General features: G+C 36.9%; 2 protein-coding genes across 8 annotated transcripts in view; both read left to right on the forward strand.

Moving 5' to 3' along the window:
* The first annotated feature begins 98 nt into the window (after positions 1–98).
* dapk2a (death-associated protein kinase 2a) lies at positions 99–15,777 on the forward strand. The gene is made up of 9 exons (XM_022221007.2): positions 99–190; positions 413–535; positions 8,478–8,699; positions 11,519–11,657; positions 12,631–12,760; positions 13,072–13,147; positions 13,223–13,375; positions 13,617–13,662; positions 13,862–15,777. The coding sequence occupies exons 2-9, from the start codon at positions 474–476 to the stop codon at positions 14,516–14,518; spliced, it is 1,485 nt and encodes a 494-aa protein (XP_022076699.1). The 5' UTR covers positions 99–190; positions 413–473; the 3' UTR covers positions 14,519–15,777.
* A 1,426-nt stretch (positions 15,778–17,203) lies between these two features.
* The window catches only part of herc1 (HECT and RLD domain containing E3 ubiquitin protein ligase family member 1), a 92,002-nt gene continuing 90,634 nt past the window's right edge, over positions 17,204–18,571 (forward strand). For all 7 annotated transcript variants that reach the window (XM_051940473.1, XM_051940497.1, XM_051940478.1 and 4 more), the window contains exon 1: positions 17,204–17,449. The gene's annotated coding sequence lies outside the window, so the exon portion shown is untranslated. The remainder of the gene's footprint in view (positions 17,450–18,571) is intronic.

Below are 18,571 nucleotides of genomic sequence, written 5' to 3' on the forward strand. Positions count from 1 at the left end.
TTGTAACATTTTCCCCGACTTTCCACAATTACACAGTCGTCGTGTCTATGATCAGCGCGGTCTTAAATTGGTAGTTTTCTGAATGGATTTCGGAATGAGGCTGAGGGGCTACGTGTTTATTCCTCGTGGTTTGTGGGACTAAACTCTGCAGACAGACTCGGAACTGGAGGACATGAAGCATTTTAATTCGGTACGACGTTTATACTCACTGCATGCTGCTTAGTTCTGCATTAAACTTCAATAATAACTTCAGTTTTATGACTGCTCGATGTTTCCATCAGATTCAGCTGCTGGTGACATTTACATGAACAGACTGAGAGTCTATTAAAAACTCTTTCATTAGCAGCACTGATCCTGTAGACATTCTGCTGTTTTACAGGTTATTCACTATGAAATCTGTTTTCTTTTACAGGTTAACAGATGAAAACTGAAGATTAATTCTAACTGCAAATATAAAAGTGAAACCTGCAGAAATGGATTTATTCAAGCAACAGAAAGTGGAGGATTTCTATGAGATTGGTGAAGAGCTGGGAAGGTAAAAATAATAATTTAAAATCTGCACTCAATGTTTGCATATGTTCTAAATGTAATTTAATGAATAAAAGTGTGTTTTTTTTAAAAACATGACTCAGACCTTCGGCATAGAAACCAACAGGTGCTTCACATTTACTACATTTAAAATTATTTTATCAGCTGATTTGTTGATTTTTGTAATTTTATACTTAATAGATTTAACCCAACAGTCTCTTGAAATGTGTATATTTACTGATTATTTGTGCTACTAAACTCTAAATTTTTGGGTTTTGGATGCTGCTCAGACTAAAATACAACAATTTAAATAAGTTAATTTTAATTTTTAGGGGATAATAATGTGCATATTCACAATTTTTTCACATTTTGAAGATATATATTTTTATATCTGACGAATAAGTTTAGTGTAAATGACAGTAATTCAGGTTTTATCAGTATATTGCAGAAACTTGCCGTTAGATGGATAAATTGCATATTTTATTAGCTTCAAAATGTAAATATATATATATTTTTACAGCTGCATAGTTTAGCATAAAGATAAAATAACATAAGCATGATTTACTGTTATCAAACCCTTTAATTAATGCTTTTAGCCGAATAATTACACTTCGCTAACAGCTTAATCTAATACCTTTAACTAACTCTTTACTGTTAGCTAATCATTTAATCCTTTACTTGTAGTTGTTAGCTTCACATTTAGTTTATTACTTTTAACAAGTTATTCGCTGTTAGCTATTCACTGTTAACTATTTACTGTTAGCTATTTAGTTAAACTAGTACTTTTAACTAAGTCTTAATTTTTTAATCTATTACTTTAGCAAACTTGCTATTTTAGCCATTTAATCCAACTCTTTACTGTTAGCTAATCGTTTAATCCTGTACATTTAGTTTTTCACTGTCAGCTTCGTATTTTATCGAGTACTTTTAGCTAACTAATTCACTGTTAGCTAACCATTTAAGCCTTTACTTTTAGCAAACTACATAGTGTTAGCTAAAAGTAAACGTCCATTACTTTCAGCATACTATTCATTGTTAGCTATCCTTTTAATTAATTAATTTTTTGCTAACTTTTCACTGTTAGCTAACCCTTTAATCCTTTACTTTTAGCTAACTATTCACTGGTAGCTAACCATTTAAGCCTTTACTTTTAGCTAACTATTTACTATTAGCTAACAAGTTCAATTAGTAATTTTGACTAACTCATTATTTTTAGGTGATAATTTAATCTATTTCTTTAGCTAACTAGCTACTTTAGCCATTTAATCCAACTCTTTACTGTTAGCTAATCGTTTACTCCTTTACTTCTACCGTTTTACTGGTAGCTTTCCATTTAGTCTGTTACTTTTAGCTAGCTCGTCACTGTTAGCTAACTATTTACTGTTCGCTAACTATTTAATCTAGTGCTTTTAGGTAACTATTTACTGTTAGCTAACCATTTCATCTTTTACTTTTAGCTTACTATTTACTGTTAGCTAACCATTTATATTAGTACTTTTAACTAATTCCTTCCTTCTAGCTAATAATTTAATCAATCACTAATTTGTCACTAACTATTCAGTTATTTTTTGCAAACCGTTTAGAACTTTTCTCTTGATGGTTTATCTAGTACTTTGTTTTGTTTAATTACAGATTCACAGCCTTCATTCAAATATTTGAACAGTTTAAGCAAAATAGAACACAGAGAAGAAAATTAGTGTCTTGTTTTGTTGCTGGTGTAAAAATACGTAAAATAAATAACAGTTTAAACAAAAATACTGTAAAACAGCCGTTGCATGATTAAGAACTCATGGAAACAAGATGGAAATTACACCAAATCATTAATCATTAACTGCTAATGTGGAATTTGTCCACAAGATTTGAGTGATTTCGAGTGTCCAGAAGTCAAAGAAGACAGAAACCAAGTGTTGTGTTGTGGGACCAGACAGCTGCTTTTTAAAGGCGCCTTCTATTTTTAGCGGCGGTTAAATCTGCTGCAGACGCGAAGTACAGCTCATCTTACAAATTAGTCAAATTAACTATAAAATATAGCTGCAGCTGCACTGTAATGATTGAATAAGTATTTTACCTCACTTTGCATCGTGTGTTTTCTTGTATTGTGATGTTTATCTGTGATTATGATTGATGCCAGACTCTATTCCTACAGCAGAATATGTGTGTCACTACAAATAGATGTTGGCCTGTGGTGGGGAAAATGTGAGCGGTGAACTATAATCACAAACCAACCGCAGCCCTGGAGTTATTCATTTAGAACTGCAAAATAAAACCATGGTGTAGTTTTATGATCACACACACAGTCATGATTTTAGTTCACACTAAAGTGGATAATAAGTCAGGATTTGTAGTTTGTATCAGTTTGGATTGTTATTAAAGTCACAGCTCATAAATTACTACCGAAGAATGGTTTATTTGATTTGATTTTAAATAAACGTCATTTTACCCTATCAGGGCTGCCAACTTGTGACCAGATCTTAGAGTGAGATTTGGTCTGGGATGCTGACTGGGGGTCTAATTTTGAAAATTATTGATCATATTTCCTGCATTCCGGTTTAATTTAAGAGAATTTTGCCTGTTAAAATCTTGTTTATAGAGATAACATTAAGGGATAATAAAAAAACAAACACTGAGCTTAAAAAATCTGAAAAAAAAAAAAAAAAACAGAGTAAGGGCAGGCAGTATTGAAAATGGTCCTTCATGTAATGTATGGATGAAAGTTCTGTGGCTGGATGAGCACAACACATCTCAGTATTTCCCATAAATACCTGCATAATTGAAATAACTCCAGCAACCACTTTGTAACATTTGTCTTGGAGGATTTTAATGCTCTCAACAGCTTCAAGTTGACCACATCAGCAACTAAACAATAAAATGTGCTGAAGCAAAAACTAAATTTATCTTCATAACTTAAATATCCATTCACTGAACAGAATTACAGTCAGACATTAAACTCTCTATTAAATGTCAAAACAATCCATGTGACTCTCAAAACTCAACAGCTTTACAAACTCTAAGACTAAACTCTCCACAAGGATCCAAAAGAAGTTGGACTTCTACAGGAGAGCTTTAATTATTCTTCATCTACTTCCTGAAAAGTTTGGTCAATAAAAAGACAAAAACTAATATTTTCAGCTCAACTAAAGACAGACTTTGTGATTTTTCTGCTCACATGTTGTGTTGTTGTAAACTTACTCTTTCACCCCCTGGAAACCAGCGTTTGTCCTGTTTTTGTGTCGCTCCTAGACAGCCGGTCGTAATGTTTTTCAAGCAACACACCATACTATGATGTTTTTACAGTGAAGGTTCTACTATGGAACCAGTCTGACATGTTCAGGTGTTCTTTGTGTGAAAACTCGGAGATTTCAGGGATCAGAAGGTGGTTTTCAATTTTCTCTGTTAACTTTCTGCTTCAACTTTAAACTATATTTCCTTCACTAAGCCAGCCCTCTGGACTTCCAGTAAGCTGTGTTCCTATTGGCTGTCCAGGTGGCTGCTTGGTGTCATCAGGAACACCTGAGCAGCTCAGTGTCTTCCTGCTTTATGTCTGCAGTCAAACATTTCTTCTGCTTCTCTTCACTGAACCGGGTTTTCCTCCGTTGCTTTAGTTTGTTCTTTAGGCGTTGGCTCGCAGCTTCCAGCAGTAAAATCCTCTTTAATGTGTTTCTTGGTGTGTTTTAGGGCTTTGTACTGGATAGTTGTCTTGGTAAATGTGGTTCTTTAGCCACAGTTAGCACATGGTGCTAATGTGTGCAGTGATTAGTGGATTTGGTGCAGCTGAGTTGTGTCTTTATCTTGGCTGTAGTGAGTCTTTAGAGGTTTTTGGTTGTTTGTGAACCAACGTTGGTTGTCCAGAAGGTAAGAGTTCCTGTCCTGATTCTCTGTTTAAAGAGCTTCTCTGGTAGGCTGCAGGAGACTTTAGCATTTGGGTTGTGCTAGTTTGGTTTTTGTACGGTTTCATTAGGACGACTATCTTGAGGCCCCTCCATGTGGTTTAGTGAGGTTTTCTGGAACAGTTCTACAAAGCAACCTGCAGCAGAAGAGACTTTGAGAGTTTTTAGGAAGTTCTGGAGACCAGACTTTAGAGCAGCACAAACATTTGTCAGCAGTTTGAGCAGGAGAAGGTGAGCTTCAGAGTAGAAATGAGAAGGAAACCTTGTTGACCCGTGTGGTGAGGTCCTGTACCAAGAGTTTGAGCAGGTTGTGAAGAGTCTGTAGTTCTTTGGTCTGAAAGCACCAGAAGAGTCGACTCATTAAAGGAGAAAACAGGAGATATTGTTGGTTCTTCTGTCGCTCTGCAGTTTCCTTAAACTGAGTATCAAGTTTCTGTTTTAAATGATTTGACGTGTGAGCCCAAGAAGACTTCAATAAACTCCCTCCATCCCTGAACACAACACATTTTATTACCATGTTTAATCTTTTTTTTTTTAATATGTTTGAGTTTTAATCATAGTTTTAGCAGTTTATTCTCTTTGCTTGTGTAGTTTTGTCATCTGTGTGAAAGGTTCTAAACAAAGTTGAATTGATAAACTGAATAAGTGACTAACTCATGATTGTGACAACAGAAGAATTTTATTGTGATTTAAGGGTTTGTTTCATTTTAAGGTTGGGGTTTAAATCTTGACAGAAAAAAAGATTAAAGAAATAAATTACATTAAAAAGCAATTAAATCAAAGGAAAAACATTTAATACAATAAAACTTTTTAAAGGAAAATTAAACATTAAATACAATTCAATTATATTGAATAGACAAAATATTTAATTAGATAATTAAACAGAAGATACAAAACATGTAATTATAAAATTAAACATTTTTAAACAAAATATTAAACATTAAAGATGAAATATTTTAGATAAACATTTAAAAATACAATTAAACAGGAATATGAAACGTAAAAAATACAAAACAATTAGATTAAACCTTTAAAAGACAAAACATTTAATTAAAAAATTAAATGTTTAACTAGAAAAATGAATCTTCAAGACAAAACTTTAAATAGGAATTAAACAGAAAATACCATGAAGCATTTAAAATGAAAATGAAACATTAAAAGGTGGTAAAACATTTAAAAAGAGAAACCTTAAAGATTTAATCTAAAAATTAAACATTGGGAAAGAAAAGGAAATTTTTCAAACAAGCCGATAAAACATTTGAAAAAACAACAATTAAACATTAAAAAGACAAAACATTTCAAAATCAAATCAGACATTAGAAAAGAATAAAAGGTGAGAAAAGAGCAAAACTAAACATTTAAGAAGAATCAAACTAAAGACAAACATTGTAAAAGACACCAGTTAGACTTTAGAAGATCAAATTAAACAGAAGAGACGATAAAACGAAAAAGAGCAAAAACAGATAAAGGTCTTAAAGCGTTTTCTAGTCTGAAATGAAAACATCAAGTTGTTTCTTCAAACATTTCCTCTTTCTGTGTTCTTGGTTTGACTGTGGACAGATTTACTAAGAGCTCATTTCAGAAAACTGCTTTCCAGATAAAGTCTACTAGTAGTTGAAGGCATCGATCAAACTAATGTTACCTTCTGATCTCCACAAACTTTACTGTTCAGTGAAGAGAATCAAAGTTTGTTGAGGATTTCTAAAGAACCCACAGGTGAAGGTCTGAGAAGAACTCAGATGGATGTTCTAAATGTGAAATCAAGACTCATGGTCACAAGTTTTAAGGCTTCTGTTAACCACAAAGTTCAAACTAACACAGAAGTACTGAGAGACTTTTAAAACTTCAGTCCTCAGACTGTCTGAAGGTTCAAACTAACCGAGAACTACTCAGGAACTTAGAAGGTTTCAGTCCTTGGACTGTCCTGAAAGTTAAATCTAACAGAGATCTACTGTGGGACTTAGAAAATTTCAGCCCTCATAGCTGAATTCTGAGAAATAATTTCCTATTTAATGACAGAGCTACACATCTGAACTCAGTCTCATTAAAACAGACTAATTCAGTGTCATCCATCCATATTAAAGTGCAGTTACCCAAAATGTTTGTTGCATGAGCTCCAACAAAACCTGTCCAGGTAGAAGGCCACTTTGACAAACAGGAAGTGGAAGATTCCAAGCAGATTTATAGAAGGGGGAACCAGACTGTACTAACTGTGGTCCAGTACAGAGGGGTTGATGGTAGTGATGGTGAAATCGAAGCTTCATGAAGCAATGAACCACTTTGACACATCTGCTTCTAGAATGACACATTGCTTCGAAGACAACCAGAAGAGTGACATCTGCTGGTCATGTGTCAGAACTGCATCCAAGCTGAAAAAACTGAAAAAGCCTCAGGACTGCTTGTCTCACACTGCTTTGTACTTGCAATGAATGATTTAAAACGTTATATATGTATGTTTGTGTGCATATATGTGTAGTGTGTTTCTATGAATGAATGTATGTTGTGTATGTGTGAATCTATGCATATGTATCTGTGTATTATTTAATGTATTTAATGCAACTAGATATATCTAAATTCTAACTAAATGTATACTCTCCCTAACTTCTCTCAAAATGAGAAATGGCAAATGCACTAGCGTAATCTCCTCCTCTCAAAAACCCACAATTTGAGGAGTGAATCAGACCCCTATGCCTTTTAAGACCTGGACAGATTGAAATGTCCCACCCCTTCAAAGTTTGCATGAACGAGGCCTCGCTCTCGATAGTCACGTGATTGTGGGCGTGCTGAAGCAGGGATCGAAACACCGTCTCAGAACACTTCCGCTTCAGAAGCTCGGCACTGTGTCGAGCAAACTGGCTCGGGCGTAACATCACTAGTTGATGGCGTTTTTTCATACCAAAGGCTGTACTATGATGTTTTCTAAGAGACATACTATGCTACTTTCCACACAAGGCTAGCCAGCAAACCATTACTTTGAGCTACCTATTCATTGATAGCTAACATTTACTCCATTACTTTTAGCAAACTATTTACTGCCAGCTCACTGTTTAATCCTTTTTATGTAGCTAACTATTTACTGAAAGCTAGCCAGTTATTCTAAGACTTGTAGCTGACTCTTCACTGTTAGCTAACCATTTAGTCCATTACTTTTAGCAAAACAATTCTTCTTAGCTAACAACTGAATCTAATACCTTTAACTAACTCTTTACTGTTAGCTAATTGTTTACACCTTTACTTTTAGCTTTTTACTGTTTGCTTCATATTTAGTCTAGTACTTTAAGCAAACTATTCACTGTTCACTAACCATTTATTCCTTTACTTTTAGCTAGACATTTACTGTTAGCTAACCATTTAATCCATTACTTTTAGCTAAATAATTACTCTTAGGTAACTACTTAATCTAATACCTACTCTTTACTGTTAGCTGACCATTTAATCCTTTACTTTTAGCTAACTATTCACTGTTAGCTAATCATTTAATCCATGACTTTTAGCCAACTCTTTACTGTTAGCTAATCATTTAATCCATTGCTTTTAACTTTCTACTATTAGCTACACATTTAGTGTCTTACTTTTTAGCAAACCATTTAATGTTAACTAGTCATTTAATCTAGTGCTTTTAGCTATTTATGGTTAGCTAACCATTTAGACCATTACTTTTAGCTAAATAATTACTGTTAGCTAACTACTCAATCTAATACATTTAACTACTTCTTTACTGTTAGCTAATCATTTAAACCTTGAACTTTTAGCTTTTTATTTTCAGCTTCGCATTTAATCTGTTACTTTTAGCTAACTATTCACTGTTAGCCAACCATTTAATCCTTTAATTTTAGCTAACTATTTACTTTCAGCTAACCATTTATTCTATGACTTTTAGCTATTTACTGTTAGCTGACCATTTAATCCATTACCTTAGCTAATTTGTCTCTTCAACCATTTAATCTATTGTTTTCGCTATTTATTTTTAGCTAAAGGTTTAATCCATTTCTTTAGCCGTTTACTTTCTACCAGTATTATATCTGCTAATTTAGTTCGGATCGGTTCTTGGTTCCGTTTCAGTGGCCAGTTTGCCATCGTGAAGCAGTGCAGAGAGAAGAGTTCTGGTCTGGAATTTGCTGCTAAGTTCATAAAGAAGCGTCAGAGCATGGCGAGCTCCAGAGGTGTCCGGCGGGAGGAGATCGAGAGGGAGGTGGACATCCTGCAGCAGATCCAGCATCCCAACATCGTGACGCTGCACGACGTCTATGAGAACCGAACCGATGTGGTTCTGATCCTGGAGCTGTGAGAAAAATATTAAATTTACTAATTTAGACTATTTTTAACCTGACAAACTCTCAGACTGCGGCCATTTGGTGTGTTCTTGTGGTCATTTTGTGGCATTTATTTGTCTCTTGTGGTCATTTTATGTCTCTTTATAGTCATTTTGTGTCTTTTTGTGGCCACTTGGTGTCTCTTTATGGCCATTTTGTACCTCTTTCTGGTCATTTTGTGTCTCTTTGTGGTCATTGTATGTCTCCTTGTGGTCGTTTTGTGGCTCTTTGTGATCAGTTTTTGTCTTTTGTGGTCATTTAGTGTCCTGCCCTCGCACTTTGCTGGGCAGGCAGATAACCATCACCTCAGAAAAAACACACTGTTGTTCCTTTTGTCGCCTATTTATTTGCTGGATGTATGGCATGGAGTTTTGATGAATGAGTGAATGGTAAAACTGTAAACAAGAAACAGAATATTGAGTATAAGCTGATATGTAAAGAATGAATCACAATGTCTCCTGACTACTATACACAGCAGAGCACATCTAAAAAAGGCTAACGGGCTAAAGCTAGCGAATGGCTAATTAGCATCTATGTTAACGTCTCGTAAAACACATTATTTTGGATAAATTACTGGCATGAAACATCTTATGCAACTCGTAGCAGTTAGTACTAAGCTTACGCTTGCAGAACATATCATTCCAGTAACTTACAGGCAGTGCTGGCTTAAAACACAGTGTGTCAGGTACAAGAGAAGGGCTGTGTCCGAAATGGCATACTAACGTACTACTCATACGAAGTGTGACGTCAAAATAAGTATGTAGTGCGTTCACATTAGATAGTATGAAAAGACTGAGTACGCGAGAAATACCCGGATGTATACTATTTCCGGAAAATTTTAAAGTATGCGCGGTGACCACACTAGTCATACTCAACCGCCCCATAATGCTTTGTGAGCTACCCACCAAAATGGAAGCCTCCGCGGGATATGTGGCCGGACCGGGGCGATTTTTATTTTATTTTATGTGGTTAAGTAGTCATCCTAATCACCCCACAGATTCTGACCAACGTTTTAAATTTGTCAGACGCCTCACAACGTGCTACTGAATGCTAGCAGCTAGTTGCAGCAGCTCGCTTTGCATACAGAACAAGTAGCAGCTACCTCCAGTAGCCTGCAGCTACAATTGAAATGATTCGCATAATCTGGCTAATAACTGCATGAGGAGTGCTGGCTTGAAATTGCCACATTAATTATGCGACTGTTTGTTAGCGTAAAATCGACCTGAAGCCGGCATTCAGCCGAGATATTTGATAGCCATACTTCCGGTTTTTGTCATTGGAGGTTTGAAATGCATTATGGGAAACGTAGTAGTATACTACGGTGTGAACGGTCGGCATTCTAATCATACTTATAGTACGTAGTATACAGTATATACTCATTGAGTATGTAGTACGTTAGTATGCCATTTCGGACACAGCCAAGCTTAGCCGTCGTCGGCTGTTAGACAGGAAGTGGTCGGCAGCATCACTTCCGGTGTCACACCAAAATAAACCGGACAGTGTCAAACATCACAACAAAACAAATAGTCCCTATGAACAAATTTTAACACAAAAAAAGAAATATAAGTGGTTCTTATGAAGCCAGAACATTTAGTTTGTTTTGTGGTCATTTTATGTCCCTTTGTGCTCATTTTTATAACTTTTTGTGATCATTTTACATTTTTTTTTGGCCATCTTCTATCTGTTTGTGGTCATTTTGCACTCATTTTGTGTTGTTTTTTTGGTTATTTTGTGCGTCTTTGTGGTCATTTTGCGTCTCCTTGTGGTCATTTTGTGGCTCTTTGTGATCAGTTTTCTTGTTTTGTGTTCATTTAATGACTCTTTATGGTCATTTTGTGTATTTTTGTGGTCATTTTATGCCTCTTTATGGTCACTTTGCATTGTTTTGTGTTCATTTTGTGCCTCTTTCTGGTCATTTTGCATCTCTTTGTGGTTTTTATTTCTTTTGTGGCCATTTTGTGTCCTCCTGTGGTCATTTTGCATCATTTTATGGTCATTTTGTGGTCATGTTGCAGTCATTATGTGGTCATTTTACGTCATTTTGTGTTCATTTTGTGGTCGTTTTATGTCTTTTTATGATCATTTTACATCTTTTGTGGTCATTTAGTTTCTTTTTATGGTCATTTTTTTGGTCATTTTGCTGTTTTATGTCTCCTTGTGTTTATGGTCATTCTATGTCTTTTTGTGATTTTTGTTTGTCTTGTGGCCATTTTTGCATCATTTTGTGATCATTTTGCAATCATTTTGTGGTTGCTTTGTGTCTCTTTGTGGTCATTTTATGTCTTTTTATGGTCATTTTGTGTCTTTCTGTGGGCATTTACTTTCTTTTTGTGGTCATTTTATGTCTCTTGGTCATCATTGTGTATATTTTGTGGTCATTTTGCATTTTTTGTCATCATTCTTTGTGTCTTTGTGGTCGTTATTTGTCTCTTTGTGGTCATTTTATGTCTCCTTGTTGCTGCAGAATGTAGTTTTCAGTCAAAGTGCTTGCTTGTTCCCTGTGATCAGATTATTAATATAAAGCTAGTGTTGCTGTTGGAGCTGCTGCTACTTTATTATCCTTTAAATCCAGTCTAATATTCAGGGACAGACCATAAATCTGAGGCTCCAAACTGGATTTATCAGAGGAAAGAAGAAAAGTTCATGTCTACAAATCTGCCTTCAGTGTTCCTCTAATCTTGGATTCTGCTGAGATGTTGGATCATTTCATGGAAATAAAACCATGTGGGAACGTCTTTATTGCAGCCGTTAAGAACTCGTGGCTGTTAAATGTTAAATGTTGTGTTCCAGGGTCTCTGGTGGGGAGCTGTTTGACTTCTTGGCCCAGAAAGAGTCTCTGAGTGAGGAGGAGGCGACTCAGTTCATCAAGCAGATCCTGGAGGGAGTTAATTACCTCCACGCCAGGAAGATCGCTCACTTCGATCTCAAGGTTCGTCCAGAGAAAATATCTGCAGTGAGACGTTTAGAGACAATGGCTAGCAGCGATTCAGCTTCACTGCTAACAATTAACACAGTTAGCATTGTTAGCACTGTTAGCATAGTTCCACTGTTAGCATTGTTAGCATAGCACTGTTGTTATTTAACCATCAGCAACTTTACTGACTTTTAACACCAGATGAAAACTAATGTAAGCTTCCTGACTAAAAACCATAAAAAATATTCTGTTCCAGAGCAGAAAATCCTTATAACCTTTAAATGATTTCTTTATAAAATTGCTGTACTTTTTACCAATTATTTAGTCAGTTCCTTGTTGGAAATACATTTTAAAAATTAAAGAGATAAAATTGACCCTACGAGATCATTTCAAATAAAATTCAGTAGAAATGCAAAAAATATAAAAACACAATTACAGCACTTAATAACATTACGAATAATTATTAATTAGTTATTATGTTTAAATAAAGGAAAACAGAAAAGATTGACTCCATTAGATGACTTAAAATACGATAATAAAAAATATATAATGAGAAACACAAAAATCAGATTTACTCACAAAGGTTATTTTAAATAAAATGAAGTAGACAAATAAAACTGCAGCACTTTTGGTTTTCAGTTTGCTAATAATCAATAATCATAATAGAAAACAGGGCCAGTGGGAGATCATTTAAAATAAAATAAAAATAATTAAATAAAAAAAACTAAAGAATAGGAAATAAAATAAAAATAAATTAATAAAAAAACACTATATAAGAAAGAAAACGACTGTAAGATCATTTTAAATAAAATATAATGAAAATTGCAGCACTTTCGACCCATTATTCTCCATCAGTTTATCAGTTTATTCTTCCAGACAAGGAGCTCATTAGCAGAACAAAATACAGAAACATGCAGTGAAACACACGTGACCTTTTGAACACGTAAAGTTGCTTCCTGTGTGTTTGTCTTTGCTGATTATTCTGCAGCCGGAGAACATCATGCTGCTGGACAAGAACGTTCCGCTGCCCAGAATCAAACTCATCGACTTTGGTCTCGCTCACAAGATCGAAGCCGGAGTCGAGTTCAAAAACATCTTTGGGACGCCGGAGTTTGTAGGTGAGAAAATAAAATAGTTAACATAAAATCAGAACATAAAAAGCAGAAATATAACAAATATGATATGTAATTATCTTGCAGAAACATTAAAAGTTTTGAAAAGAAATCCATCATGATGTGAAGCATGGTGGTGGCAGCATCATGGTTTGAAGCACGGTGGTTCAGTTTCTGTGAATCAAATTTCAAACAAATTTACCTCCAGTTGTTTAAAATATACAGACGAACATGATGTGAAACAAACTTGTTGAAATAAGTCTACAGGAGCTATTTTCTGTTTATTTATTAATCTGTCTGTTGTTTTCTGTCTTCAGCTCCAGAGATTGTGAACTACGAGCCACTGGGTTTAGAAGCCGACATGTGGAGCATTGGAGTCATCACCTACATCCTGTAAGACAGAAGTTCTGATGGTTTAAGAACCTCATCTGTTGGTTCTGTTTAATTATTCTGATCTGATGGTTCCAGACTCAGCGGAGCCTCTCCTTTCCTGGGAGAAACCAAACAGGACACTCTGGGAAACATCTCGGCCATAAACTACGAATTCGATGAGGAGTTCTTCTGCCACACCAGCGACCTGGCCAAGAAGTTCATCAGCCAGCTGCTGGAGAAGGACAAGAAGTAAGAGAGACCAAAATATTCCCTTAAACAGGAAGTTCTGACTTCAAAAAGTAAGAGATATCGATTTCATCTCTAAACAGGAAGTTCTAACTTCAAGACATAAGAAAAACTGATATTTACCTTAAAACAGGAAGTTCCAACCTCAAGACATAAGAGAAACTGATATTTACCTTAAAACAGGAAGTTCCAACTTCATAATGATTATCACATTCACATGAGGCTGTTTTTTTTTATCTGACAGGAAAAGATTAACAATCCAAGATGCTCTGAATCACCCGTGGATCAAGGTAAAGTCTAGTTTACAAACTGCTTTACACAGAAGTTCAATAACAACAACTTCATTAAAATAAAATGATGTAACTCTTTCTTAGCATTCCCCTCATGTTTTTTAGTGAATAATTTAGGAATCTAACTCTGAGCACTAGCCAATCACAGATCAGTGTCTCTGCAGACGGTTTCTGACTCTTTCTTCTTGAAACCCTTCAGTCCAATGAACACAAGGAGGAGAATAAATCCCTGGAGCCGAAGAAGCGTGAGCGCCGCCAGCTGAAGACCAAGCGCCTCAGGGAGTACACCATCAAGTCCCACTCCAGCATGCCGCCCAACAACACCTATGTGAACTTTGAGCGCTTCGCCCAGGTGGTGGAGGACATCGACCAGATGGAGAGCTCCTTCGCCAGCCTGGCCACAGCCCACGACTCCCTGCAGGAGGACATCGACGCCATGGTGTCCATCTACAACGACAAAGAGGCCTGGTACAAGGAGGAGAGCGAGGGCGTCCGACACGAGCTCTCCCAGATCCGCTACGAGTTCCGTAAGGTGGAGGCCCTGAAGAGGAGCCTGCAGGACGACATGCAGACCTTCAGCTGCAGCCTCGCCGCCATCAGCGACCGCTACCAGGAACGGCAGAACCACTTCGACGCCCTGAGACTGGAGCTCAGCAACGAGCTGAGGTGGGTCCAGGAGGTGATGGGGTCTTCTCCTCTGGATGGAGGAGGTGGAGGTTACCCCAACTGTAGCTTCTCCACTGTCTTCAACAACGACGTCAACGAGGCCCTGAAGGAGCTGCTGAACCGAAGCTGTGGAGGAGAACTTCTGTCTGGGATCAACCTGGACTTCACCGAGACCGGACAGCAGAGATAAATCAGAAACTGAGTCACAGAAACACTGACAGGAGAAAGTATTCACCCCCATGGAAGGTTTCATAGTCATAGGAGTCTTGGTGGCCTCCCTCTCGAGTCTCTCAGGTCTTGAGGACGTCCTGCTCTAGTCAGGTTTATTCATGTTCCATCTTCCTTCCATTTCTTAAAGATGGATTTAACTGGACTCCAGGAGATCTTCAGGATCTTTGAAATGTTCTTGTGCCGTTCTGACTGATGCTTTCAGTAACCATCCTAAAGCGGCTTGTCTTGAAAAGCTGAGTGGCAGTACAAGAAAGAGACTAGTGAGGGAGGCCACCAAGACACCTATGACTCCTCTGAAGGAGTTCCAGCTTCAGCAGCTGAGATGTTAGAGACTGTTCATAGAACAACTGTTGTCTGTTCTTCACCAGTCAAAGCTTTATGGGGACAAAGAGAAAGACTCTGATGGAAAAAGCTCCAATTAAATCTGGACTAGAGTTCACCAGAAGACATGTGGAGACTCTGAAGACACCTGGAAGAAGGTTCTTTGCTCTAACGAGACCAGGATGGAGCTTTATGTCCATCAGACTAGATGATATGTGTGATGGACACCAAACACTGAACATCATCACAAACACACCATCCCCATTTGTGAAGCACGGTGGTGGCAGCATCATGGTGAAGCACGGTGGTGGCAGCATCATGATGTGAAGCATGGTGGTGGCATCATCGTGATGTGAAGCACGGTAGTGGCGGCATCGTGATGTGAAGCACGGTGGTGGCAGCATCATGATGTGAAGCATGGTGGTGGCACCATCATGATGTGAAGCATGGTGGTGGCATCATCGTGATGTGAAGCACGGTAGTGGCGGCATCGTGATGTGAAGCACGGTGGTGGCAGCATCATGATGTGAAGCATGGTGGTGGCATCATGGTGTGAAGCATGGTGGTGGCGGTATCATGATCCAGTAACAGTAGAAACCTTCTGGGGGTGAAAACTTTTTAAAGACTGCATTCTGATCAGATCCAGTCAGTAAATAATAGTTTTATTTTAGTTCCTACTGACGATAACTTGAGCAAAAATCAGTAAAATGTTTAACAACCTTTTAGTTTCATTTTATCCACTGATGTCATGAGGTTGAAGACAGAGGATGTTTTTTATTGTCTATAATCATCTAAATGATGCAGATCCACTGTTTACTTTCTGTTGTTTCTGTCTTTTGTCTCCCCCTTCTGGCTGTCACAGTAACTACACAACCTGTCGTCCTTCCTCTGTTTTGTTTTTTTATCTGCAGCATCAGAAACTTTCCTCTGAAATAAACCATAATGATCCTTTATTGTGGAACAGCTACAGTAAATCCAGTCTGATGTTTGTATTTTCAGGATTTTATTTAATAAAAACTGTGGAAACGTGAAGATGTTCTGAGTCACAGCAACAGAAATACACGAACAACTGCAACAGAAACAGCAGAAAACTGACAGTTTCCTGTTTGAGATGCTAAAATAAAACAGAAAACACAGACAGAGCTTCTCCTTCCTGCTGGTTTAAAGCTGATCAAACTTTACTGATAACTGAGTTTAAATGTTTCAGTGAAAGAAAAAGGAGGAATCCTTCTGGAATAAAGAATACAGAATTTTAGAAAATATATATGTTGCATGTATTTCAATATATGTAGAACTACTGTAAATGTATTGACGCCGCATCCCCCAGCAGTATTTGTTCTGTAGTTACTGTTGTTGTTTATGTTTACCGTGAACACCTAAAGAGAAGAAAGCTGCAGATATTCTGTTCCTCAGAGATAAAACAGGAAGTAGAACTCCAGAGAGTCTGTAGGACTGAGATAAACACCAAACCATGTTACACATCCCATAATGTTACAGCACTGTTAATAATAACAATAATAATAATAATAATATTTTTTATTATTATATAAATTATATTTTATTCTATAATTAATATTTTATTATTAACAATAATGTCAATAAATAATAAAATATGTAAATACATTTGTAAAAAAACATACAAACTTTTATAATGATATTTTATATATATTATAAATATTCTATACATTATATTTAATGTATATATATCATAATTATAATAATATTAATGAGAATATATCAACAACACCATAATAATAAAAATAATAATAACAACAACAATAATAGCAGCATTATTATTATATGAGTTTACTAATAAATAGTATTTTATTATTAACAATAATAAGAAATTATTTATATATTATTGTTACTATTATTATTAATATGTATGTAATAATAACATAAAGAACAACGACAATTTGTGCCATAAAAAATTAAATGAGGAATTCTAACTGAATTAAAAACACCAGAAATAATTAAGTTAAAATAAACAATAAAAAATGTAAATACATTTGGAACACAGAAGAGAAAATATACAGAATTTAATAACAATAACGATAATAATACTAATTCAAATAAATAAAAATACAATAAATCAGTAAACAATATGTGAGACAGTTTTTAAAAAAGAAAAAAAAATCAAATGAATGAGTGAAATGAAATATTTAATTGCATTTAAAAATATACAATATACTAAGGTATACAGGCAGGCCATAGGCAGACAGACAGGTAGCAGACCATAGATATATACAAACACGTTTGTATATATCTATGTAGCAGACAGGCGAGTCCCTCCAGCGTCACAGCCGGGGCTGGGTCTCTTTTAGGGGCTGGGTCTGATCTCACTGCCGCTGCTGCGCCGCCGCCGCTCGGACTCAGTGCAGCAAAAGCTCCGGGAGAAGAGGCGGGTGGAGGCATGGAAATCCACGCTCGCCACAGTCTCCCTCCACAGCGACCCGAAGCACAGACAGCCGACCCCAGACATCCGCATCTCCGCGGGACTGAGGCGTGAACTGAGCGCGGAGGACAAGAAGAAGAAGAAGGAGGAGGAAGAGGAGGCCTTTGATTCCTGGTGAGGCAGCTTTTATTCGGCTAGCTACTAGCAGGCTAACCCACTATGAGACAGCACATAACCGGGGGCACGGCTCGACTCGGACGCAGCGGGGCTTTCAGGGCACTTTTGCGGACTGATTAGTTGTTTATTAGCCGCCTGTCACCGCTTTTAAATCCGAATGTCACGGCTCGGTTCTGGCTTCGGAGCTGCGGCTAGCTTGGAGGCAGCTAGCTAACGTTAGCTAGCGTCGGTTGACAGGGGCTCTAAGGTTCAAAACAAACATAACGGTTCCTGTGTGGAAGCTAACTGCTAATGGCTGTTGTCCTACGTGTGTGTGGCCGTTAGCCTCGGCTCTAATCTGACAGCAGCAGGTTAGCATCCGGCCAGCTGTGTCACGGTTACTGACAGCCGGTGAGTTAGCTCCGGAGCTAACAGCCTCAACTCACCTGTGCACCTGCTGCTGCTTTAAGGCTCACCTGTACACCTGCTTTAGAGCTCACCTGTGCACCTGCTGCAGCTGTCTGAAGGCTCCATAGTGTCTTCATGAAGAAGGAGAGCTCACAGGAAGGTGTGGCTCAATGTTTAATCAAGCTAAAAACATCAGTAAACACCAAAACTCCTGACTTAGGCGTGACATCCGCCAAAATCAACATGAAAATGGGTCAGATTTATTCATAAGGTGAGTTAAAAAGCTATTTAGGGGACCAGAATTATGTGCAAACATCAAAACAACACGTCTAAAGTAGAATAAAATGTTAAAAACAGGACAGTGATTAAAAATAAATAGGAAATTTCAACATCATGTAAGTCTTTAGATGTATTTTTTGGCTAATATTAATGCTGGAAAAACATTTAATTCAAAGAGGAAGGCCATTGTTGACGTCCTCCACAGTTAAAAGCAGTTTTTCTGGATATCGAAGAATTGGATTTGGAGCAGAAAAAGTCAAAAGAACCAGTCAGCTCACAAGAAAAGACTACAGACACTCAAAATAAAGCAGAATATTCCCCAAAATAGGAAAAATCTAAACATTTAGACATATCTGCCAAAATAAACATCAAAATGGGTCAAATTTATTCATAGCATAAGTTTAAAAGCTACCCGAAGTGACCAGAATTATGTGCAAAAATCAAAACAACGTG

This window comes from Acanthochromis polyacanthus, chromosome 2 (genome assembly GCF_021347895.1).
Source record: "Acanthochromis polyacanthus isolate Apoly-LR-REF ecotype Palm Island chromosome 2, KAUST_Apoly_ChrSc, whole genome shotgun sequence".
NCBI lineage: Eukaryota > Metazoa > Chordata > Actinopteri > Pomacentridae > Acanthochromis > Acanthochromis polyacanthus.